At 39.2% G+C, this 27,107-nt stretch overlaps 1 protein-coding gene across 14 annotated transcripts in view; it reads left to right on the top strand.

Annotated features, from left to right (window-relative positions):
* LOC109411912 (dystrophin) overlaps positions 1 to 27,107 on the top strand; it is a 387,179-nt gene that overhangs the window by 261,751 nt on the left and 98,321 nt on the right. For all 14 annotated transcript variants that reach the window (XM_062858890.1, XM_062858886.1, XM_062858887.1 and 11 more), the window contains 3 exons: positions 22,519 to 22,691; positions 22,746 to 22,896; positions 22,959 to 23,082. In XM_062858890.1, coding sequence (XP_062714874.1) covers positions 22,519 to 22,691; positions 22,746 to 22,896; positions 22,959 to 23,082 — 448 coding nt within the window. The remainder of the gene's footprint in view (positions 1 to 22,518; positions 22,692 to 22,745; positions 22,897 to 22,958; positions 23,083 to 27,107) is intronic.

Here is a 27,107-nt window from a genome sequence, read left to right as displayed (position 1 = left end):
TAATCAGGATCCCGAGATACTTAGAATATAAAGATCATTTGCTCACTAGCGCCGCCTAGTGGTGGAATTTCGAATTAAACGGCCAATAATCTGTAAGCCGTTGATATACCAAACAACTTTGCCGAAGACACCATCTTTTTAAGATATCAGGATTTTGAGATATAAGATATAACATGATATTGCTCACTAGCGCCGCCTAGTGGACGTATTACGAATCAACTTTGTCAGCATCAAGTAGCCCATGAAATTTACAACAACTTTGCCAAAGACAGTCCTCCTCGAAACAATCAGGATCCTTAGATATTTCAGAATGTATGGGTATTGTACAAAGTACAACGCGCGACTGCTCGCGTTACAAAAATTGGCGCGAGTACTGAAAGGTTAAGAACCTCTTATAGTCTATTTGACTATAAAATGTTACTAGGGAAAGGTCGTAGAAAAAAAAATAAGTGAAACAAGTGAAATATTACAATTTCTAGATTGAGTTTAAATAAGGGCGAAAGTAACATGAGAGAGTTCTCTTCATCGACTCTCTCTTCTGCAAATTAAAGTGACAAGATGCAAACATTGTTGAACTTTTTGGTCATAAATCGCTAGGTTGCGATGCAATCTAGCGTCTAAGTGTAAAAAAGTTCGATTGAATTTGCATCTTGTCACTTTAATTTGCAGAAGAGAGAGTCGATGAAGAGAACTCTCTCATGTTACTTTCGCCCTTATTTAAACTCAATCTAGATTTGTGCAGAACGTTTTTGAGATACCACATTGAAGGAACGACGTGAATAAGGCAATCCATGAGACAGATGCGATCAGCTGATTTTTTTTGTTTACCATGTATTTTTGACATCCGATGATCGGGGTGACAGTTGAACACAAAGGAATTCGTTAAGCACCAACGACACTTGACGAAACTTTGTTAAGTTGTACTCACACTGTGTTTACACTTTTGATGTCACCCCCATCGCGAAAAGTCGTCATGGATTGCCTTATATGCTATGATAACATTTGTGAATGACATTGTTTCGCAACGTGTAGATTGCAGTAATTTGCTATTCTGTTTAAATTACTCGACAAGTAAGAAATCGAAACATATTTGTGATCAGATATCATCGTACAAATTATGCGAAATTGAGCCCAATCAATAGAATGATGTTAATTTACAATAAACATTGCGAATCTATCGACTTGGCCATGTCGCGAGTGAAGTTAAAACAACATTTCAACTCTGTACGATACAATAGAATATAGAAATAATTATGTAAACATGTAGTCTACGAACGGTTGACGAAATAAATAAATAAAGGAATTCAGAATTTATAAGCACAACTTGGGCCGTCCTTTCCATATACCACGCACAGAAAAATCGTGGACTTTCCATATACCCTCTCCCCGTGGACAATCGTGGACTTTTCTTTTACCACTACTCTCTTCCCTCAACCATCGAGCGATCACGCGGAAGGTTCACGCGTGTATCGTCGTGCGGGGCTTTTTATACACTTTTTCATGGTTTTTCAACTTTATGACATAGTCAGATTTGATCGTTGATCATGGTTTTTCAACTTTATGACATTATAACTCCCAGAATAGTAAATAAATTTCCGCATTTTTTACACACAATAATCGTGAGTAATGCAAAAAAGTTGTTCATACACCAATCGGACACATCTCATGTAGAACTGGATGGGGGCTACTTTGAACATTTTTAAACATTTTTAAACTGCATAATACCTGTGCGTATAATGAAAAGTGGGGCAGATCTTCATTTACTTCGTATCACGGGGCAAGTGGGAACCTATTCGGAATGTTTATACAAATGGCTTAATATAGTTGCTGCATATATGTAAGGTAGCAAAAATTATAAATATCTTATACAAATAACTATGATTAGCGTTTTTTGTTGAAAGAATTTCGGGATATCATGCATAAATTACGTAACACATATAATATCGAATCGCTGAGAAAAAAAACTCTAACAGCTCGTACAAAACAAATTGTTTTTTATTTTCATACAGTTAAGGAGAAACTTCAGATAATGCAAACATGGCTGCCACAATGGCCGACTTGGTCCCCTACTCACGTTTTCAAGAGCATCAATCTTGAAAATTTGTAAACAAATGCTCTCGACTTGTAAAAGCTGCCTCTTTTTGCAAGTGAGCAAAGCCAGGAAAACAAGTGCGGCTTGGCTCGATGCTTTGTTCGTCAGATTTGTGCCTCTGAAGTTTGTTTCAAAAATTGCAATGGGATTTCTTGATGTTTCACCTTAAATGCCAAAATATTTCCAAACTTGCATTTCATATTACATAGTTGATGAATCTCGCCAAAAGATTTTTCAAGATTTAAAGATGTTATGATTTCCCTTACATAATTTTAGGATCATTAAATAAATATATTTAAATCGTGAACATTTGATAAGTCGTTTTCCATTTTTTTTTATAGGGTATGTGTTCCATCAGTAATCTCACGCTCCCATATTCATCCTATTCGAAAACAAGCGATTACGGCACCGATTGATTCCGTTCTTTTTGTTTTCATGGGTGCTCATTTCTAACAAACAATACAAAAATAAGAAACAAAACAAACAGCGTTTCATTCCTTTGTTTTCCATAGGATGAAAATGCGAGCCACATGCTTAATAAGGGAACCAATACCCTACTTTATAGCCGGTTCCTTAACACTCAGAAAAACTCATTATGCAGCGAAAAATAGATGGTTTCGAAAAAAATATGTTCTACCCAAGACTTTACCATTTTAAACAATAGTGTCATCATCAGAATAGAAGTAATCAAGTATAATTCAACGATTGTTTACTTAACCTTCCGTAACTCGCGCGGTTGACTACCTGCGTCAGCACCACGCTAATGCTGAGTACAAAAAGCGAGATTTTTTCAACGTGTTGTACAAAATACAACAGCGCGATCGTTCGAGGGTTAAGGCACCGATTTTTACGTCACTTCTGTGTAAATTTCGACTTAGGCTGAAGAAAGCGAGATCAAACTATGAAATCAGTAACAAATTTTGAAAATGACGTATAATCAATGGTGTAGCATTGATTATACGTCGTTTTCAAAATTTGTTACTGAAATTGTGTTTGTTTCCTCTCATACGTCTCACTTGCCCCAGATGCTGAAATGCACTGGGACAAGTGCCGAAAAAGTTTTACCTACTTTATTTTTTATTACCTTTATAAACGATAAATGTAGTAGAGTACGTTAATCTTACTTAGTGAATTAAAAATGACATATGAACAACAATAATATATACGGTCTCTCTATGGTGAGAACAATAACAATTTTTGAAAACAAAGTATCCGTTGTTGTGATACCTATGTTTTCCATGAAGAATGTTTGTCCTAAAAATAAAAAAAAATATAGCTTTAGGTCTCACTTGCCCCGAGGTACCTTATGCGTTTTTATATGGTTCTGCGCTATCTTTGGTATTATGAGCAGCGTGATATTGTAATATAGACAGCCTTAAAAAAGGGACCATCAATCCTTTATTTAGGTGAAAAGGTCATTTATATTTGTTTAAACAAATAAGAAAATAAGTAACATTAACATGTTTTTTTTTATGTTTTATGAGTCACATCAACGATATGAACGACGTGATTTGTTTCAATTCTGAAGTCCCCGTGAACTTTCGCTAGACCCCCACCCCGCTATTCGCGGACAAGCGGAAACTTTTGTTTAACTTTCTGCCCCTCCAAGTTGTCTACGTGGTATATGGACGGCCCCTTATCAGCCTAGGGAATAGATGCAAGCACGAACTTTATTTATCACATCTAATATCTGCTAATAAGCTGCTCTAATATATCAACAACAAATACCTATTTTAAAAAGTTACATTTGATTCTTGGTTTGTAAGTGGCAGTACATTCTTTAGTGATAATTCAAAAACGTTCTGCAAAAATGGCACTGTTTTTGAACAAAGAATCCCCATTTTCGCCACTACAGGCAAACAAAATTATGCATTACCTAAATTAACAACGAAACGACCGTTTTCGTCCACTTCTTCCATTGTGAGAACTTGTTGTTAACAGTTATTATTGTTAAGACTTTCTGCAGGAAAGTTGATTTTGAACAAGTTAACTGCACCTAGTCCAGCGCCAATTCCCGTCACCAGTGCCGAATTTCCAGCAAAATGAAATGAGAAATCACTTCGGCTTCAGAGTGAACGTGTAGCTCATTGACTATGGATCCCGTTACGGAAACATTGCGGGAGATGATTACCTACGGAAGTGCGCATAGAAAATATTCGAAACCCTATGGGGTTACGATTAGGGTTAGCACGATGTCGTCCGCGAACCCAACAATCTGCACTCCGGGTTCGTTCAAATATTACATAATGCTGAGGGGAACGGAGGGGGTCTTGCGCTGTGTTACGCTTCATACAAAATTTCAAAATTTCCCATACAAAAGTCGTTACGTGGAGGAGGAAGGGGGTGAATGAACCCTCCTCTCTGTTTGTTCTAACTATATTCTAACGGTATTTTTGGTACCTTTTCGGTGAAATTTTCTGGATATTGGAGGACATTTTCATGAAAATGCTCGAAAAATCACAAAATCCATTCGATACACCTCTAAACCTTTATCAATTTGGCTCATTTTTACTGAGGATTTGTTTTTGCATGTGAATTCAGAATTTGATGTGACACGGATAGACAAACAAAAAGTGAACAGGTCTAATATATACAGGGGATGGCCAAAATGTTTGGGATAGGCAACTTTTTTTTCTCTCGCAAAAAAGTTCAACATGCTATAACTTTTCATAGAGTGCATCAACAAATCTCAAATTTTGACTGTTTGTCAACCTATTATATGTGCATCATTGGTACAAATTTAGGCTCGATTGATTAATCTTTCGCAAAGTTAGAACCGTTCGGGTAAAACACTATTTTTTAGACAATCCATTTTTGAGCTGTCATATCTCGGAAACCAGTGAACCGAATTGAATGAAATTTTGAACGTACACTGGCAATATACAAATGATTCACAAACTATTAAAACATAGATAATTTTTGAACGTTTAAAAAAAATATCATGGATTTACACTTTTGGGATTTTTCTCGAAAAATTTTAATATTTTTAAGTTAATGTCAATAAATTTTAGTGTTGATGTCCAAAGATTTTCCACTTCTGTTCTCAAGTTATCTTTAATCAGATATATTAAAGCCTATTTAGATTAAAGGAAGAACAGAATTTTTGTGTGGTATTGTAAATTTGACTAATTTTCCTCTATAAGGGTAAAAATTTGAACCCGGTATAACTTAATTCGCCGTGAGAAAATATTACATTTTATAACGTTGCATTTAGTATCAATATACTGTTGATAAACGTTAAAAATGACTCTTTGGCGAGCGTTCGTGCGAGACAGTCGCAACTTTTCGTTCGTCCGGTTTGTCTCCCGATTCTATCCAGTTCGGTGGCTTTTTCCAAAGTGCTAGTTTTCCGAGTGATCAAGTGTTGAAGTGATTATCCCTAGTGGGACGAGTGCGGTTGGCTAGGCCACAATTTTTGCCGCAAAAGTTCGTTTGGTTTGAGTAAAGTTCACGTTTTCATTATATCACGTGGCGCATTGTCCAATTATCGAGCACAGCAGTGCAGCACCCCCCACACACCGCGCCGCTCGCGCGGCCGTGATCGGCTTCTTCCAGTGAGTACCCAAGCTCATCGTCGTCGACAGCAGCAGCCCACCGAGAGAAGAGCAGAGAGCGTTCAACCGCCGCACACCAGCGCAGCGTCGGGCGCTCAGCAGCAGCTCGCTTCCTCCCTGTGCGGGCCATCCGATCGCTTGGACCTGTCGTCGTCGAGCCTGTGGCTAAACAGAGTGCACAAAGATAAGTACATAAAGTTACCTCTCGTTGTTCCCCCCTCTCCACCGACTCTTTGATTAGATTTAATTTGGTACATAAGCAGTTTTTTCTCACTTTTCCTGTAGCGTTAATTTTGTCCCTTGTTTTTTGATTATTTATCGTCCCCGTGATAGTGTTAGTTTAAGGTTTTTGAGTGCCCCGTGGTGGTAGTCAACTACCACAATGGGCGATGATGACGATGGCGGGGGTACGTCGTACCGCATCAACGAAGCTTCGTTATTGGCATCGGACTGCTCGAGCCAACAAGGCGATGTAAATGCTAATCCCTTTGTCTCGCTTCACCCTGGTGCTTCTGCAATGGACACCAACAGTAAATCTGTTTCGACGTCCCCCCGCCTCAAGGCCTACCCTCCCGACTTTGGCGGGCCATATGTTGTTTTCTTCCGACCCAAAGGCAAACGTTTGAACACCGTTCAAATCAGCAAGGATCTGACTAAGCGGTATTCTTCCGTTGTCTCCATTGACATGGTCGGTACAGCTAAGCTTCGGGTGACAGTAGGCGACCGAAAACACGCTAATGAGATTGTGGCCTGCGAGTTGTTTACACTTGAGTACTTCGTTTACCTTCCGAGCGCGTCGATAGAGATTTCGGGGAAGGTCGCCGACGCATCTTTGACCTGCGAAACGATCATGCAAGGCTGTGGTCGTTTCCATAATCCTTCTCTACCTCCTGTCCAGATACTGGATTGCCGGCAACTGCATTCGGTATCCCAGGAGGGCGAGAAGAAGGTCTACACACCATCTGAAGAATTTTCTGTGACCTTCTCCGGATCTGCATTACCAGATCTGCTGGTGATTGGCAAACTTCGGCTACCTGTGAGGCTGTATGTACCGAAGGTAATGAATTGCATCAATTGCAAGCAGCTGGGCCACACCGCTCAGTACTGCAGCAATAAACCTCGCTGTGCAACATGCGGGGAGAGACATGTGGACGGTGCGTGTAAAATGCCGCCCAAGTGTGTTTATTGTGGCAGCGACCGTCCACATGATCTGATTGATTGCCCAAGGTACATACAGCAGAAAAAACATCAAAAACGATCGTTGCAGCAGCGATCACGGCGAAGCTACGCCGAAATGCTGAAAAAATCTGCCCCGACCGTTGAATCCCGTAACATCTACTCGTCTTTATCTCTCGATGATCAGGGCTCTGACTCTGAGGTCGGGGACGGGGTTCCCTTTGTTTTCAAGGGTGAAACGAGGAAACGGATGAGGCTCCAGAGACCCACCAAAAAACCTCGGAATCTGCCTAGCAGCAACCCCCAACCCACCATGACAAATTTGAAGAGTGGTAAGAAAGCCACAAAACGTTCCCCTCCGGGATTCAAAATCCAGGACGAACGAGACTTTCCATCACTCCCGGGAACATCTAAAATCCCAGATGTCCCACGTTTTTCGAATTCTCAACCGGAAAGACAGCATTCGGAGCACCAGGAGCAACCTCAGGGTGCGCCATTGTTTACGCTCTCTGGCATTGTAGACATCATCCTCAGCTTCTTCAATGCTTCAGATTCCGTGAAGAACATTGTAAAAGGACTTCTTCCTTGTGTGACCCCTCTTTTGAAGCAGTTGGCTTCTAAAATGCCCCTTCTTGCGACAATCGTATCTTTCGATGGCTAATTTAACCACCGAGGTCGAAGATACGATTTCGGTTCTACACTGGAACTGTCGTAGTATTACACCGAAATTAGACGTTTTTAAATTTTTAGTTTACAATTTACAATGCGATGTTTTTGCACTATCCGAAACATGGCTGACACCTGATGTAACCTTACCTTTTCCCGATTATAATATCATTCGCCTTGATCGATCCGACTCGTACGGAGGGGTGCTTCTAGGGATCAAGAAGCAGCACTCATTTTACAGAGTCGATTTTCATCCGATGACAGGCATTGAAGCCGTCGCATGTGAGGTGACTATCCGAGGTAAAACCCTCAGTGTTGCCTCCATATATCTTCCTCCGAGAACTGTGATATCTCGCAGGGATCTCGCCCACATCTGCTCGGTTATGCCCGAGCCTCGGTTGCTCATGGGAGATTTCAACTCCCATGGTACAGGCTGGGGGGAACTGTACGATGACAGCCGTTCAACGTTGATATATGACCTCTGCGACGACTTCAACATGACAATTTTGAATACCGGAGAAGTTACACGAGTGGCACCTCCAGCTCAAGATGGCAGCCCTAGAAACAGCCGATTAGACCTCTCAATCTGTTCGAGCTCACTATCGCTGGAGTGTACATGGAAGGTTATCCAGGATCCCCATGGTAGTGATCATCTGCCGATTGTTGTTTCTATTTCCAATGGGTCACATCAACCTCCATCTATCGACATCTCCTACGATCTCACCAAGCACATTGACTGGGAGAAGTACGCAGAAGCAATTATCGACGGTGAGCAATCGGTAGAAGTCCTTCCACCGCGGGAAGAGTATCAGTTTCTATCAGAACTGATCATCAGTAGCGCGCTTCAGGCACAACGTCGACCAGTGCCAGGTCCGTCGGTTCGCAGGAAACCCCCCAATCCGTGGTGGGATAGTGAGTGTACAGAAATCTATCGCGAGAAATCCGCGGCGTTCAAAGAGTTTCGGAAACGCGGTTCGGTCGAAAACTTCAAGCGGTTCGCTTCCCTTGAAAGCAAGTTCAAGAACTTGATCAAGGCGAAGAAAAGCGGTTACTGGCGTCGGTTCGTCGAGGGTTTGTCGCGCGAGACTTCGATGAGAACTCTTTGGAACGTCGGTAGAAGAATGCGTAACGCGTCGTCGGTCAACGAGGATCGAGAAAGCTCTCCTCGGTGGATTCTCAAGTTCGCAAAAAAAGTTTGTCCAGATTCCGTACCCGTGGAGCGAATAATTCGTGATGTTTCCGAGGATAGGGACGACATGGATAGGCCGTTTTCGATGGTTGAATTCTCACTTGCTCTTCTTTCATGTAACAATTCCGCTCCAGGAATGGATCGAATCAAGTTCAACTTGCTTAAAAACCTCCCCGACGTCGCTAAGAGGCGCTTGTTGAACTTGTTCAATCAGTTCCTGGATAACAACATCGTTCCGGATGACTGGAGACTGGATGACTGGTTCAAAAACCCGGGAAACCCGCGTCGGATCATAATTCGTACCGTCCAATCGCGATGTTGTCTTGTCTACGGAAGCTGTTGGAGAAGATGATTCTCTTTCGACTGGACAAATGGGTTGAATCGAATGGCATGTTGTCAGATACACAGTTTGGTTTCCGCAGAGGCAAAGGTACGAACGACTGTCTTGCGTTGCTTTCTTCAGAAATTCAGCTTGCCTTTGCTCAAAAGCAGCAAATGGGCTCAGTGTTTTTGGATATTAAGGGGGCTTTTGATTCAGTTTGTGTCGATGTTCTTTCTGACAAACTACACGACAGTGGCCTTTCACCAATTCTGAACAACTTTTTGTATAATTTGCTGTTTGAGAAGCAGATGAGTTTCGCTCATGGCGCCTTGACAGTTTCACGAATTAGCTACATGGGCCTCCCCCAGGGTTCATGTCTAAGCCCCCTTCTTTACAACTTTTATGTCAGAGACATAGATGATTGTCTCATGGAAAACTGCACGTTAAGGCAGCTTGCGGATGACTGTGTTGTCTCTGTAACGGGATCAATAGCAGTCGACCTGCAAGGACCACTACAGGATACTTTGGACAATTTGTCTACTTGGGCTCTCAAGCTGGGTATCGAGTTCTCTCCGGAGAAAACTGAGATGGTTGTCTTTTCTAAAAAACACAAACCGGCTAAGTTTCCGCTCGTTCTGATGGGTAAGACAATCACTCATAGCATGTCTTCACAATACCTCGGCGTCTGGTTCGATTCCAAATGCACCTGGGGGAAGCATATTGTGTATCTGATACAGAAATGCCAAAAACGAATCAACTTTATGCGAACTATTACCGGAACATGGTGGGGAGCACACCCGGAAGATCTGATCAGGCTGTACCAAACAACCATTCTATCGGTTTTAGAATACGGTAGCTTCTGTTTTCAATCCGCGGCGAAAACACACTTGCTGAAGCTTCAACGGGTTCAGTACCGTTGCCTTCGGATCGCGTTAGGTTGCATGAACTCGACTCACACAATGAGTTTAGAGGTACTTGCTGGTGTACAGCCTCTGACAGACCGCTTTGCGGAGTTGTCGTTCCGGTTCCTCATCCGATGCGAGGTTGTGAATCCGTTAGTCATAGAAAACTTCGAAAAGCTGCTCGAACAGAATCCCCAAACTCGTTTTATGAGTGTGTACTACTGGTACATGACACTGGAGGTAAGCCCAAATCCGGTTAACACCAATCGTGACAACTTCTCAGACTTCGACAGCTCCTCTGTGGATTTTGATCTCTCTATGAAGGATGAGATCACCGGTATACCGGAATCTTTTCGTTCCATATGTATTCCACAAATTTTTGCAAGTAAGTTCGGGCATGTTAGCGGGGCCAGACAGTTCTTCACAGATGGTTCCAAAACCAATGATTCGACTGGATTCGGTGTCTACAACGAATTTCATAGCGCCACCTTCATGCTTCAAAAGCCATGTTCGGTATACATTGCTGAGCTAGCGGCTATATACTACACCTTAGAGTACATTCGCACTCTTCCACCTGAGCACTACTTCATTTTTACCGACAGTCTAAGCTCTCTGGAGGCTGTTCGGTCAATGAAACCGATGAAGCACTCAGCGTACTTCCTGAAAGGAATACGCCAAGTCTTGAGTGCTTTGTCCAAACGCTCATACATCATCACCATAGCTTGGGTCCCTTCACATTGCTCAATCCCGGGTAATGAGAAAGCGGACTCTCTGGCTAAGGTGGGCGCTAGCGAAGGCGATATTTACGAGCGTCAAATCGCCTTCGACGAATTTTTTGCATTGGCCCGTCAGGAGACCTTGATCAGCTGGCAACACAAATGGAGAGATGGAGAGATGGGTAGATGGTTGCATTCCATCATCCCACAGGTGTCGAAGAAGCCATGGTTCAAAGGGTTGGATTTAGGCCGCGATTTTATTCGTGTGATGTGTCGGCTGATGTCCAACCACTATTTGTTGAACGCACACGCCTTCCGTATTGGGCTCTCAGAAAGCAATCTCTGTGTCTGTGGCGAGGCTTACCAGGATATCGAACATGTTGTGTGGGGATGCAATGAGTATCGTGAGGTCAGATCTGAGCTGCATGAAATTCTCCGGGTCCGAGGAAAACAACAGAAACCCGTTAGAGAAGTGTTGGCAGGACTTGATTTGGAATACATGAACCTGATTTACCAGTTTTTGAAACGTGTTGATGTCAGAGTTTGATGTAGTACGTTCCTTGTTTTCGTTGTCCGCCTTTTGGTTTTGTTGTTCGCCCCTGTCTGTCGTCACCCACTTCCGTTTGTCCTCTTCTTGTCGTTTTCTACCGATAAAGTCCTTTCTTTTTGGTTCCGTTACAGATATGGACAATTTGTCCCATCAAAGTTTCAGTATAAGTTAGCAAATAATTTAGTTTTAAACCCATTAATCCGTCCTTCCCATTTTTTTTTCTTCTTCAATCCTTAACCTCGAAACAGCCGCGAGTACTTCGGCTTCCCAAACTAACATAGTTTTAAGGCAGTAATAAATTGTAAAATTTAAAACCATTGTAAAAACAAAAGATTTCGGCTCAGTTATGCCCATGTGGCGCCCGAGCCTTCCAAATAAACGAATAAGTAAAAAAAAAAAAAAAGTTAAAAAATTCATTCAATTCGGTTCACTGGTTTCCGAGATATGACAGCTCAAAAATGAGTTGTCTAAAAAATGGTGTTTCACCCGAACGGTTCTAACTTTGCGAAAGATTAATCAATCGAGCTCAAATTTGCACCAAAATCATTGCAATGATGCACATATAATAGGTTGACAAACAGTCAAAATTTGAGATTTTTTTATGCACTCTATGAAAAGTTATAGCATGTTGAACTTTTTTGTGAGAGAAAAAAAGTTGCCTATCCCAAACATTTTGGCCATCCCCTGTGTATATATGTCTAAAGATAGGAAGATTTCTGCTGAACTTGGAGGTGCGCAACTATATGTTAGATGATCTATGAAGGGTTGTCCTCAAGGAGGAGTATTGTAACCCTTACTGTGGTCTTTGATAGTAGATAAAATCCTTAAAAAAAAGTTGGAAAATGAAGGTTTCGAATTAATAGGGTACGCAGATAATGACTCGTTCTCACAGCAAATTCATTCCATATTTATTTATTTAAATATAAGGTGTTTTTGTACGGTTTTTGTGTGCAATATGTAGGAAAAGCATAGAACCTGTAGCGCACTCGCTGATAAAGACTGCTCAATTAGGATACCATACAGTTTTCCCGATCAGAGCAATTTTCAGTTACTTCGTGGTGCTTTACTGGTTAAAATACCCTAACATTATACCAGGTGTCCGTTCATTGTGGACTTCAGGGAAATGAAAACACCGACCATCTAGCCAGAGAGGGCGCAGCTTCAAGATTTGTAGACCCTGAACAATTCTGTGGAGTACCGGAGTGTACTCTTAGAGAATAACTAACATCTTGGGAAATATCTACACAGGGAAAATTTTCTACTCAGTGGCTGAGTTGGTCTTACTCAGAAATCGAAAATTCTACCCATTGCCAATGGGTTGTTCAACTGTTAGCCGAAACTGAGTAACAAAACAAAGGATTTTTCGATTTCTGAGTAAGGCCAACTCAGTCATTGAGTAGAAATTTTTCTCGGTGTATGGTAGAATTCACGGCCATATCAAGACAAGCACAAAGATGTATAAGACACAGTGCAGCGAAAGCTAAGGCCATACTAAATCTAAACGAAAGAGTCATAAGGGTAATAACTGGCCTTATGACCGATCACTTCCCTGCCCATAACTGCATATTTGTAACATTGGCAGTTTTTTTACAATATTGAGTTATTATCGGGAATCACCTCCAAATTATCAGTTGTTGTTGTTGTTGTTATTTATTTATTTTCGTGAGTCTTTAACCTATAGTCATTCGACTCACGTTCTATGTAAGATTACATTTCAGACTTAAATTATTTTATTATTTAGTGGTAATGAAATTCTTAATGGTCTTCACACGTCCAGTGTGGCTATGGACCCAAATTATCAGTGCTTTCATCCACCCAAATGAACTTGACAAGTTTGGTCTACAAAATCTATATAAATAAAAATAGAATGGTGTTTGTATGTCACGAATAGGCTCGGGAACGGGTCAACAGATCGACATGATTCTTTCACTGTTGCATTCCGCCAGGGCTCCGACGTATTCGTATAATAAATAATGAAGAAAAGTGACCGGGAAGGCAAGAAAAACGGGAAAATCAGAAATTCCATTTTGAGGGGCATTTCTTCATGGAACCGGATGTTAAAAAAAAAGAGTAGGCAGGCAGTACGAAGTTTGCTGGGACTGCTAGTCTATCTATCTATATATATCAAAATAAGTTTGAAGCTCCTTTGAGGCAACAAAACTTAAAAACGGATAAACCGATCATCATGGTTCTTTCACGGTTCGGTTCGTGGATTGTGGAGCCTCGTAGCCGTGCGGTTAGGGTCACCAAGCTTCTAATCGTACCATGCTGTGGGGTGAGGGTTCGATTCCCGCTCCGGGGCGATGAAGCTTTTCGTGAGAATAGTTTCTTCTCCGTATCCACTGGTGCATGCTCCGTGTGTCCCTTGTCTAGTGTTAAGTTTCATTCAGTCTGTGCAGCCTTTGGCTGAAGACGGTGTCCGCGTCATTTTTTTTTATTCGTGGTGGCTGTGTTTATATGCACAAAAAGTTACGAAAATCAACTAGAAAAGTAAGAAAATTGATAAAGTACTGATTTTTCATGAGCTCGGAAGGAAATCAACACGATCGAAAATTAGATCAATCTAGAGTGCGGTGCTTTTTTGAGCTCAACAGTTGTCAAACCACCACAAGACGGCAAGACAAAGTTTGCCGGGACAGCTAGTATGAAATAAATACCAAGTCATTTTGTCTCATTATCAAATATTCACGAATGTAACCGCATAACAGTCACACTGAGAATACACACTGGCTTCATAGCGTGCCGCCAATCATATGTTGGTCTAATTATTTTTACAAATCTTCGCCCAGCATACTTAGAAAAATAGCTGTAGAAGATTTCATTGCTAAAGGATTAATTTTGAGTTTATGGCAAATTCTTGAAATTTCAATCCTTTCCCATATTAACGCAAGTTGCAAACTTTGAGCTCCATTTTCTCCAATGCCTACTTTTACCGAATGTGACTGTTATGCAGTTATGGGCAGTGCCCTTGAAAGTATCATCTAGGGTGACGAAGGGTATTATAGGCAAGTTTGTTCTCTTCGTCATAGGAGGTTTTTGTGGGCCGAATTGGCTTAAATTTGGGCATATAACTCAGCTTGATTGGGAAGTATTTGGGGCCAACTCTGAGTTCAACTGGTTTCGTTTTTGTCATTCTGAGAGCGAAACTGCTGAACACATGCTACGCAGCTGTGAAGTGCTGTTATATCAAATACTGTAAATATACGAAAAAGTGTTATTAGAGCCCTTGAACGTCAACTTCTTCTTCTTCTTTATGGCTCATCGTTCGCATTGGAACTCGGCCTCACTTCAACTTAGTGATCTTAGAGCACTTCCACAGTTATTAATTGAAGGGCTTTCTTTGCAAGCCATTGCATGAGTTTGTAGTACAATGATAAATAAATAAATAAATAAATAAATAAATAAATCCCTGAAGGGATTACATATCTTAAGGGCCGGTACAAATTTACAATTTTTAATTTTTTTTAGCGTATTTAACTGATTCTATTGACATGAGGCGTATTCAATGGTGTGGGGTAACTCTGAAAGAATATATTTCCACCGCCTTTATGAAATATCCTTTCGACGATTACAACGGCATGCCAACAGCTCAAATGGAATACAAAGTGTAGGAAAGAAAACGGTTAATTTACCGATTTTTTTTTTCTCGATGGAGAAATGGGACTGTCTCAGCAAGGCTATTATTTTGGGCACTTTTCCGCCTTAACTCAGTCAATTTTGTACCAATTATTCTAATTTTTATATGCGGGATATTCGAAAAAAAATTCAAGACAATTAGTTTTGAATTAAAAGTGGCCATAATACCAGCCACTGCCCAAATGCTTCGGCACCCTACAAAAATGTTTTGCACAAAAATGATGATATTTGAAGCGTTAACTCTAGAATCCTTTGCTATAACTTCGAGAGTGAGTCCTCGAGCTTTCTTAAAATGAGCAATTTTGGGACATCATACTTAAGGTACATATTTTCTATCAGTTTCCAACATTAAGAGATCTGTGGTACTGAGGAATCACTCTACACAACTACATTTTCGATTTTAATATTGTTTACCATAACATTGAAAAACGAAGCAATGTCATTCTTTCAACAGTTTTATATTTCTAGATAGAAATTACTCAAAAAAGAATCATTTCGTTTTAAAATTATTGTTTAATTTATAATCAATGAAGTATTTTTTTTTATTAAAATAAAGATGATTTATTTTTATAATACTTCAGTGACGAAACTCCGAACGAAATACTGAATGAACTCAAAGCATCTTTTTATCACCTGAAAATGTGATTATAGCCTGATTAAGTGAAGTGAAAAAAAGCGGAAAAATAACATTATCAGTGATACTTTTGTTAAGTGATAAACGGAATTGATTGCAACGAATCGAATTGAGTATGAACCAAGATAAAATCACGTCTACACCAGTACAAAATGGAAACAATAACCCAGAATGTGTTGATAAGCACATCATGTCCTTGCCGAAACATAAGCAAATTTCAATTTTGGAGAAAAATTTTGTCATGCCAAACGGATACAAGATTTCTCCGAAAAACTCGCCAGCACCAAAAACAGCAATTATCGATAAAGAAACCATTGATTATCACTTGGAAAACTTCATAATGAATCGGAAAATAGCTCTCAATGGTGGAAATGAGATTAGAATAGACGAGAAAAATATATCTTTACACTTGAATAACCCATTTGTTACAACATTTTCCTCACAACACTCGCAAAATCAGTCAAATTATGATAGTCCAAAAAAGTTAGTGCATAATGGTAATTCTCTGCCACGCCCGAAACGACCGCATAGTATTGCAGTCGAGCCACGAATTCAGCGAATGAAAAGCAACGAAGAAAAACCAAATCTTAAAATGAACTCAGATGACATGAAACAACGAGATTTTTTGTATAACGGCTCGTACACAGCCGCTCAAAAAACTAATGATCATCGATCAATATCATCTCCACTTGGATATTCCAAAATAATTGCACATAATGTTGATAGTTATGCTAGTTCTAACTTATCCAATGGTTCGTTATCTGGCACAAGAGTGCCTCCTGCAGTTCCTCAGAGACGATCACAAAGCATTCCGAGACAAACTGCAAACAACAGTAATAATGCACCCCCAGTATTACGACCCAGGAGCTTAGATCGTAATACTCCATTGGCACAAGTAAACATACACATGAAGCGTTTGTCGCAACCGGGTTTACAGAGTATGCGAGATCCAAATGGAATTGGAATGCGTCAATCTGCAACATTTCACGGACAACCTATGGACCATGGGGTTATATATAGTAATATGCATGAAATGGCTGCTAAAAATATTGGATCGATCGATCGAAAACAATCACGCCCGGTTTCCTTCGCCTATGGCACCGTTCCTGACCAGGTGTTTTTAGAAAAACAATTAAGAATCTACTCTGAGCAGCTTCGTACAATTACAGAAAGTGTAAAACGTTATTCAGAACAAGCAAAAATATTGCAGGAATTGAAAAAGCAAAAACAACGAAAAGGTAATAATTTAAGTTTGTCTCATCCATCGGACACTTATACTGCTATAAAGCCCTTACAAATTCCACCATCTGGGGACGGCACTAATGAAGAAGTACAAACTCCTTCACATCAACTGAAATTGTTTTTGGAAAGTATTCGTAGTTCAATGCGACAGCCGGAAGTCAATGGTGAATCATTCGACAATGAAGATGATGAAGAAGAAAACAAAACGGCAATTGAAAACGCCCCATCAGATGCCCCATCTGACAAAATATCTACTGGAGCGATTAAATCCAAAGTGGCTGAGCCATCTGCTGATTCACAAACACCTTCAGATCAGCTGCGCCAGTTCTTAGACGCTATTAGATCAAACCAGCATGAAACATGCAAAGTTGATCTTACCAACTCGAATAGCGATAATGGACCATTAAAATGTCTGAATGACGTAACCCCCCCTGGCGGTATCGTCGTAGCGGAAGAGAAAGAATCTAAAAATAATCCAGAGGAAATGCTAGTGACTGGTACAAACAAATCACAATCGTTTAATGTAGAAAATCAAGACAAGTTAGCTATAAACATAGCGAAAACAGCCAAAACAGTTGATCAAATTTTAGACAAGTTCCATCTTTTGGCAATGAATGCCAAGAGCGCCGATTCAGTGGAATACTTGAAAAAATGCTCTGATGCTCTTAAACAAACTTCAGAACAAATTCGGCTATTCAATATGGCTTATGGAGTAAGAAATGAAAAAAAAATCAATGGAACAGGAATGCATAACATTTCCTCGGATGAAAGTTCTTGTAGCACTACACCTGGTTCTATACGAGAAGCTGTACAAACTTTGTTATTAGAACCCAGAAATGGATTCCAGATAATGGATGACCGAATGGCGCTTTTCATTGATATTTTAGATACGCAGGACAAATTTAGTCAGGTAACTATTGCTCACTCTTACACATTTATTCAATTCGAAGTATTCATACATAGCTATCTATAAAATAAGATTAAACATAATTATGAGAGTGCTCTAGAATTTGACACGACGGAAAATTGTGACATTTGTCAGGCCATTTCAATAGATAACGCATGAGTGAGAAAAGAATCAAATTTCTATCTGGTTCATGCAGTACTGTCGGAATGTCCTGACAAATGTCAAACCATCTAATAAAGAATGATCATTCTAATCAGAGCATCTCGGCAGTCATAGCACAGTTCTGAGTTACCTACTTTAACACAGTAAAACTATTTTTATGCAATTCAGTATTATAATTTATATTTTATATAACTCATTTTGGTATCATAATGGCCAATTTTTCCGAACTGGTTCATAATGCAACTGAAATGAGTTGCATAATAAAAAAATAGTTGTATAATGTTCATAATGCAACTCATTTGAGTTGCATTATGAACATTATGCAACTCAAATGGGTTGCATTATGAAAAATCATTGCATAAAATTTTGTATGGAACTCGTTGCAAAACTCGATTTTTTCAGCACTCTTCGTATTTATCCGTACGACTCGTGTTGAAAAAATCAACTTTTTGCACCTCATTACATAAATAACTATTGTCTCAGAAGAAAATGTATGCGTCTCTGACAAATTTTGAGGCGCTGAATCCAAATCCGTGCTCATATTTTCTCCAGCACGCCACAGTTTAGAGCTATACCTCAATTTATAGGGCAAAATATACGATTTTGGGCTTGTTTTACTGCATACCATTGAGCATGGAAATTGCTTTTTAAGTTATCAAAGTGTTAATTAGTCGACTAACATCCAAATTAATTATTTATGCACAATATTTTCCTTTATTAAATCATCCATAGTTTTAAACATTTTATGTTAGGTACAATACTTTCCATACAAGTCGGCCTCTAAATGTTGCATGTATGTTGGTGTACCTAACAGAATCTGCAACCTATATATAGCATTTGATTTGGTAAAACGCGATATTTTGCATAAATCATTAAATTAGATATTAACCGACCAATTACCCTTTGATTACTTACTTAAAAAATAATGTCGGTTTATGGACAGCCCCTTACCTTAGCTGCAGCAAATCTGGGAGATATTTGTTAGTTGTTAGTTTTTGGATCTATTGAAGATACGACACTTCAGCGATTAGCACCAATCTGGTCGCAAACGGTCGCAGCTAAATTTTCCATCAAATCATTGTTTAAGAGTATAGGAAAGTTTTATAGGAGAACGTCCGAAGGGATTTGAAGGGGCAACATTTTTTTCTGGCTCATTGATAATTTTCAGTTTTTTTATACTTTGTGGAAAAGTCAGTAACACTTATTAAAATCCATTGCTAACGAATGGCATCTAAATTTGTTTTTAAGTGTAGAATTAGCTTTACACACATTAATAAAAACAAAAAAAATCTAAATTTGTGATAAACATTGATTACAACTACAGGGGATGGCCAAAATGTTTGGGATAGGCAACTTTCTTTTTCTCTCTCACAAAAATGCTCAACATGCTGTAACTTTTCATAGAGTGCATCAAAAATTCTCAAATTTCGACTGTTTTTTCACCTATTATATGTGCATGATTGGTACAAATTTGAGCTTGATTGGTCTTCACGAATCGTTCCCGAAGTTAGTCTGGTAAAAAACTATTTTTGAGACAACTAATTTTTGAACTGTCATATCCGGAAACCAGGGAACCGAATTGAATGAAATGTTTAACGCTTATCATCAATATATTGATACTTGATACGACGCTATAAAATGTAACATTTTCTAACGATGAATAAAGTTACACTGATTTGACATTTTGACCCATATAGAGGCAAATAAGTCAAATATACAATATCATACAAAAATTACTAAATGTGTTATTCTTTCAATCCAAATAGGCTCTAATATATCTTATCAGAGATATCTTCAGAACAGAAGCAGAAAATCTTTGGATATCAACACTAGAATTTAATGACATTGATGTAAAAAAATACATATTTTCGAGAAAGATCCATAAAGTTTCAAACCATGATAACTTTTTTCAACGTTCAAAAAACCTATGTTTTAATGACATAAGAAGCTTCAATGTATTGTTGATAAACGTTCAAAAGTTCATTAAATTCGGTTCATTGGAGATATGACAGTTCAAAAATAAGTTGTCTAAAAAATAGTGTTTTACGAGAACGATTCCAGCTTCGCGAAAGATTAACCAATCGAGCTCAAAATTATACCAATGATGCACATATAGTAGGTAAACAACAGTCAAAATTTGAGAATTTTTGATGTTTTTTTTTTTTTTTTTTTTTAATTTCTTTGTATTTGTGAATTTTAACTTATTGCTAATTCTTCACACAAATTTTTGATGTGCTTTATGAAAAGTTACAACGTTTTGAACTTTTTGTGAGAGAAAAAATTGCCTATCCCAAACATTTTGGCTATAACCTGTATATCTCGCGCTTAGTATCATACGGGCGTATCTACAATGATCGATTTCTTTTCGTCAATTTTCTATTTGATTAATAACTTGGCCGGCGAATCATTTTTGGTTGTTTTAGATGCTAGTGCTAGTCGTCCTTCACCAAAATACACCGAGAGACCATCCGAATATTGGTAGTATTTTCCGAAATACTCCAAAGAGAAAATCGATGAAGAGAAATCGATGATTGTAGATACGCCTCTGTGATACTAAACGCGAGATATAATTATCGAATGCTATCAACCAAATACATGTCGAACGGTTGAGACTTTTTCAATAGAGTGTTTATAATAAATATGATAATAGTTAATTATGTAACGAGTTGCAAAAAGTTGGTTTTTTCAGCACGAGTCGTATAGTTATCCAACGAGGCAGCACGAGTCGTATATTTATCCAACGAGGCTTGCCGAGTTGGATAAATACGAAGAGTGCTGAAAAAAACGAGTTTTGCAACGAGTTCCATACAAAATTTTATGCAATGATTTTTTTCATAATGCTACCCATTTGAGTTGCATAATGTTCATAATGCAACTCAAATGAGTTGCATTATGAACATTATACAACTATTTTTTATTTTGCAACTCATTTCAGTTGCATAATGAACCAGTTCGGAAAAATTTGCCATTATGATACCAAAATGAGTTATATAAAATGTAAATTATGATACTGAATTGCATAAAAGTAATTGTTAGTTCTTAAAGCATTAAACTACATTGGTATCACAATTTCATTGTGGTCAAATGTTTGGATTTATGACCTAAATACTGGGCTGCGGGGAAAAAGTTATGTGGTATTGAACGTACTATCCTTGCCATTTCCAAGTTGAATCAATCAATCTGGAAACTATTGGAACTTGGGATGAAAAAAATCGAGCTTTCGTAAATTCACGCGAACCATGCACGCATTTTTTTCTATTATTTTTAATATTTAACTATGTCGGATGGGTTCATTACATACACATACATTGTATTGTTCAGCGTCACATTTAAGATTAGACAAAATCAACAATAGTACGCCACAATACTCGGTTTGCGGCTGCCGCTCTTCATCCTCGGTCACGCCCAATGCTCGGCAGGTCACGCTCCACATGGTCGCCCATCGTGCTCACTGTGTTCCATGCCTTCTTATGCCAACTGGATCAGTAACGAACACCAACTTTGCACGGTTATTGTACTGCATTCTTGCCATGTGTCCTGCCCTCTGTATTCTTTCAATATTAGCCTCCTTCTGGATACTGGGTTCACCGTAGAGTGCAGCGAGCTCGTCGTTCATCCCCAGTGCTTGCAAGTCCTCCTCGAGCATAGTCCATGTATCGTGTCCTTAGAGAATCACCGGTTTTATAAACTTGTGTACATGGTACATTTAAAGCAGGGGTGAATCTTTTTTGATCGCAGTTTCTTCTGGAGCCCGTACTGCCGTGTGCGGCATAGTTGTCCAATATTCTATGGAAATCCCTATTAACATGAGACAACTAACACAGCAGCGTGGTAGTCACCAGTGTTGGTCACCGGCAGCGTAGTAGTCACCAGTGTTGGCGATTTTTGACTCGTCAATCTCACCGTCGAAAAAATCAAGCACGAGATGTCTCATGGTTTAACGCATTGTTTTATTTCTTGGTCTGCTTATTATTTACAACGAAGTGTTGACAGAATAAGACCAAATCTTGCATGCAATAACAATATATTCCGATGATGATTAACCTGGGCTTGTTAGGGGAATATCTGTAAATAAAAAGAAAATCGCGTTAAGTACTGTTCCTTTGAATTCCACTAAGAATTTGCATCCTTTGACAGATACGTATTTCGACCTCAACTGAAGACGACCTTACAGTTGAGGTCTGTCAAAGGATGCAAATTCTTAGTGGAATTCAAAGGAACAGTACTTAACGCGATTTTCGTTTTATTTAATATATTCCGTTTAAATTGATCTTGATTCGCTTTACATGCGAACGAGTTTTCGGTGCTTGACCCGCGTGAGAAAATGATTCAGGATCGCGCGCGAATTTGCTCACGCAAGAGTGGTTCATGAGTGAGACTTGAGTGTGATTTTACCAGAACTGCAGTGTACTGGTAGTCACGACTTTCATTGATGATGCGTCTTTGTATTTCACGGCTCCGAAATCAGCACAGAATTGTGCATGAAACATGTTGGTCCTTAAAGATTATGACTTTCGTTTTATCCTGTAAACTAGTGCAATTGCTTTGAACTAAATTTATTTTATTTTAAGGTTACTAAAAGATGGAAAAGTCAATTTACGTACAAGCTTTTGGATATAAATTTGTTATTGGATTTCTATCATACGCTACACAACACTATATGCATAGTAATATTTTCTGCGCAAACAAATGATGTGCAATTAAAAACATAAAAAGCCAAACTAAACAGCTCTCAAAATCTACCACATTATTCTTTCAATATTTTTATAGGATCTACAATCGGAAATTGAATCACATCGCGTTGTATATGACCGTTTGGACAATACTGGCAGAAAACTGCTAGGTTCGTTAACTTCTCAAGAAGATGCTGTGATGTTACAACGTCGACTAGATGAGATGAACCAAAGGTGGAATCATCTAAAGTCCAAGAGTATTGCCATTAGGTATATTTTTTTAAGTTAATTATCGTGCTTTGGTTAATTATATGTATTCCACAGAAATCGCCTTGAGTCCAATTCGGAGCATTGGAATGCACTATTATTGTCGTTAAGAGAATTGACAGAATGGGTCATCCGCAAAGATACAGAGTTGACTTCCTTGGGTTTAGGTCCAATGAAAGGTGATGCTGCAAGCTTACAGAAACAAATGGTAAATTATATTAAATGATTTTTATCCTAGTCATCATACAAATTTTTATATATTATTCACAGGATGACCACAGAGCGTTTAGACGGCAACTAGAGGATAAGAGGCCTGTTGTTGAAAACAATCTCCTCAGTGGTCGTCAGTACGTTGCTAATGAACCACCATTATCAGACACCAGTGACTCAGAAGGTAAGCATCAGTAGAACCACTACATTCCCGTTGAAAGCTTGCAGTGTTTTGGCTATTTTGGGATTTTGAACTACATGCTTAAACTACATGTTAAATGAAATAGGGTAGGGCGGGGCAAGATGAGCACCCCTGGTTTTATTACCTACTTAGAACAACACGAATAGTACTGATATGCAACAAGCCAATACTTTTACTCAAAACAATATGAATAAACTTTTATGTCTGAAGATAAATAAAGATGTTTTCTACAACGATTATATAGATATGGGAGCTTCAATGACGATGTTGTTCGCACAAGAGCTACCGTATGAAGAGGACTAAGCCTCTGTACGGATACTTTATTTCAGCCTCCTTGCAATACATTTAGGGGTCGTCCATAAATGACGTAGCTTTTTGGGGGGGAGGGGGGTGTTTGTGATTTTGTGACGAAGTGTGACGATAGGGGGGTAGGGGTTTATGATATGCTACGTAGCTTTCTACTAGGTCTATTGAAATACATATTTCATAATCAATAATATTTTTACTTGCATTAAGTATCATGATACAGTAAACAAAAAAAAATATTGCATTATTTTCTTTTCTCTTCAAGAGTTCCTTATATAGTTTCCAACAATTTCTTAAGGAGCTCCTCTAGGAGGAATTTCTCATTGTGTTCTTCATAGGTTTCCCCAATAGGAGATGGATAATATTTCCACAGGAATTCCTATCGGGAATCCCAGAAAAAAAAATCTCAAAACATTCCAAAAGGGTCATGAGGAATCTCAGAAGGAATCTCTGAAGGAACTTCCAGAAGAGTTTCAGAAGGCACTTCTGGAACAATCTTGAAAGGAAATAGAGAAATTTCAAAAGAAATCCCGCGAGGAGTACCTGGAGCAATTCTAGATGAAGGTTTCGGAGAAATCTTGAATTAACTTCTGGAAGAATCTAAGAAGGAGATATTTGTAAGAAACTCCTGGTTTAATTTCTGAAGACAGCACGGAAGAAATAATTGAAAGAATTCCGCAAGGAATTCCTGAAGAAATCCCGAAAATAACTTTTGGGGAATCACGGAAGTATATCTGGATATAAAGTCTAAGAAAGAAAATCATGGAGGAATTCCAGAAATAGTTCAATTCAATTCGCTTTATTTTAGAGACTTTCAGCCTTGGGCTGGTTCATCTCTATTCCAGAAATAGTTGCTTCCAAATCCGTAAAGGGATTCCTCGTGAAATCCTGGATGGAGTGAATAGAGGGATGCCGGAAAAAGTTACTGGAGGAGTCCCGGAAAAAAAATCCTGGATAAATCCTAGAAGGAAGTCTTCGAGGAATCCCAGAAGAATCCAGGAAGGAAATACTGAAGGAATCCAAAAAAGAACACCTGGAGAAATCCCAGAAGCAACTCCTGGGAGGGTTTTGAAAGAATGCCGGAGGGGTTGCATGCCGAGATCTTGGAATGAATATCTGAGTGAATTCCTGAAGGAAACCAAGAAGGAACTCTTGGAGGAATCCCGAAAGGAACTTCTTTAGGAAACACAGAAAGAAGTTCTGATTGAATCTCAAGAGAAATTCCGGTTAAAATCCCTGTAGAGATGTCCAAAAAACTGCTGGTGGAAGAGAGAAGAAAACCTTGAAAGGGGTTTCCTTGGATAAACTTTTAGAAAAACCTTAAAAAAACTCCTGGCGAAATCTCAGAAGGAGCTTTTGGAACAATCTAAGAAGGAACTCCGGAATGAATTATTGGAGGGATCTTTGAAGGAACCCCTGAAGGAATACAATAAGGAGAAATTCTCGAACGGAATCCCAAAGAAAATTCATGGAGAAATCCCAGAAGGAAGTGCTGGAGGAACTAAAAAGAGAGACATTCTCAAAAACGGGAATCCCAAAAGAAACTTCTTGAGGCATTCCAAAATGAACTTCTGTAAGAATTTTAGAAGAAACTCCTGCAGGGTCCTTAGAATGTCGTAGTGAATTTTATTCAAATGAAACCAATTTGATATTCTTAATAGATTTCTTAGTGAGCAAACTAATACCTTCGGAAGAGCTTCTGGGCTATTGTGGTATTGAGAGCATCAATTTCCTGTTCTTCGGCATCCAGCAGAACGATGGATGGTTTATTGAGTCATTTGGTGATAATAATCTCCACTGGTTGCACCTATGGTCTTGATGTCGGCGATCTGAACCTGGCAGTCGGCAATTTTTTCTTGCTATTGTGTTTTTTTCATAATATTTTATTAACACACAAGTTAAAATTGAAATCAGAGCTAAGTTCCAGTTTTCTTTTTACATGAAAATTTTGTTGAGGGGGGGGGGGGGTGTTTAACAAGCTACGTCATTTATAGAGGGGGGTATCTGAATTTGTGACGAAATGCTACGAGGGGGGAGGGGGGTATTAAAAATCGCTTTAAAAAAGCTACGTCATTTATGGACGACCCCTTATTGGTGTAAGGGCGGTATACACCACAGTTCTCCCCCCTTTAAAAGCACTCATTGTTGTAATTTATTAATTTGTGGGCTTCGTTGCCGTGCGGTTAGCGGCGTCAGTCGTCTAGGCGTTTCGTAAGCCTCGGAGTGCGGGTTCGATTCCCGCTCCAGTCGGGGAAAACTTTTCGTCGAACGGAAAATTCTCCATTGGGCCACTGGGTGTTATGTGTGTTGTCCGTTGTCTCGTGTATGTAATGTTCAGTCTGTGCAGCCTCTTGCTGATGACGGTGTAGTGTCTTTTTTTAATTTGCAAAGTATGTAGGTAGTATACTAACAATTCTCTTAACCTATGACCGTTAACATAAACATCAGAACGTTCTAAAAACTGTTAATCCGGAATCTAGACTATTTTCATAATATCCTTTCATATTCACATGTAAATAATCCCTTGAAATCTATCAAATCGATACGACAATTTTATCGTCAAACGCGCACAATAGACACAATCAAACTCTTCGTTATACATATGTAGATGGTAAACTTTCAAACCTGCACCAGTTGCATATTGGAATGTTAACGTCCTTACACCCTCCATATCGCTGAATATTTTTTATTTTGTCCACACGTTTACTCATTGAAACAATCACCAACGGCATTTATCCTTTCCGCTATTATGAAGCGTATCGTCAAAGATCGTCGAACGTCTGCCGCACACTGTTTGTTATGATGAATTTCCACCTCGTTTACTAAAAAACATGCCCTATCGATACAATTGCACCATTCGCCAACCATTACCAACTTTTTTTTTATTTTATTTTATTGATGCACAAGGGGGTCATAGGGCAAAGTCTCCAATGCAAGTCCGAGAACTTGCATTGTCCATAATACACCTTTGAATTTGGGAGTAGGCATAGCAACCTCTTTAGCTCTGCGGCTTTTAAGTTTTGCGTGGCCTTAAGGATTGGGAAAGGTGGGAAATCGATGTGGTGTATTGAGCTGTAAGAGAATGTGTTGTTAGTTAAATGGTCAACGTAATTTACCTTTGGGTCGCTTGTTTGGGGTAAGCGCTTTGAACATACATACAGGTTTTGCTGGGCTGCTCTTTCCTATTTTCGTTCGATCGTGTTGTTTTTTGTGGTAGGTAGTTGTGATTAAATTTTGGTTATGTTCTTGGAATGCTGCTTCGTCCTCATCGCCATCTCCATCGAAATACGATAAGCCTATGTCATTTGCTGCCTGCGGTTTCTAGCAAATCGTCTTCGTAGTCCAACTTTACCATCTCCTGCTACAATCGCTTCGTCGCTTTCTTAAATTCGGCTGTCATTACCAATGTCCTTCCAATTCCAACGAACATTCGTCCATATCTACCTCTTGTCTACCGCTGGATTTCCACGTGAAATAAGGTCTTTCAACTTTTTCCCGGGATTTTGTAGATTAGTGCTTTATGCATGCTTCCTTTCCTGAGACTTCGGAGCACGTCTTAGACATGGCTGAGTACAAACAATGCTCATCTCCAGCGATATTTTTAACCAGCATCGCACCATTGTCGTACTGCATTACTTCCATTTTTCACTGCTATCCCTGCTTACTGCTATCACTCATGATACTCAGATACATGAAAATAT

The sequence above is a fragment of the Aedes albopictus genome, chromosome 3 (assembly GCF_035046485.1).
Source record: "Aedes albopictus strain Foshan chromosome 3, AalbF5, whole genome shotgun sequence".
NCBI classification, from domain to species: Eukaryota; Metazoa; Arthropoda; class Insecta; order Diptera; family Culicidae; genus Aedes; species Aedes albopictus.
The sequence above is the reverse complement of the archived record's forward strand: the minus strand, read 5'-3'. Positions and strand labels throughout refer to the sequence as shown.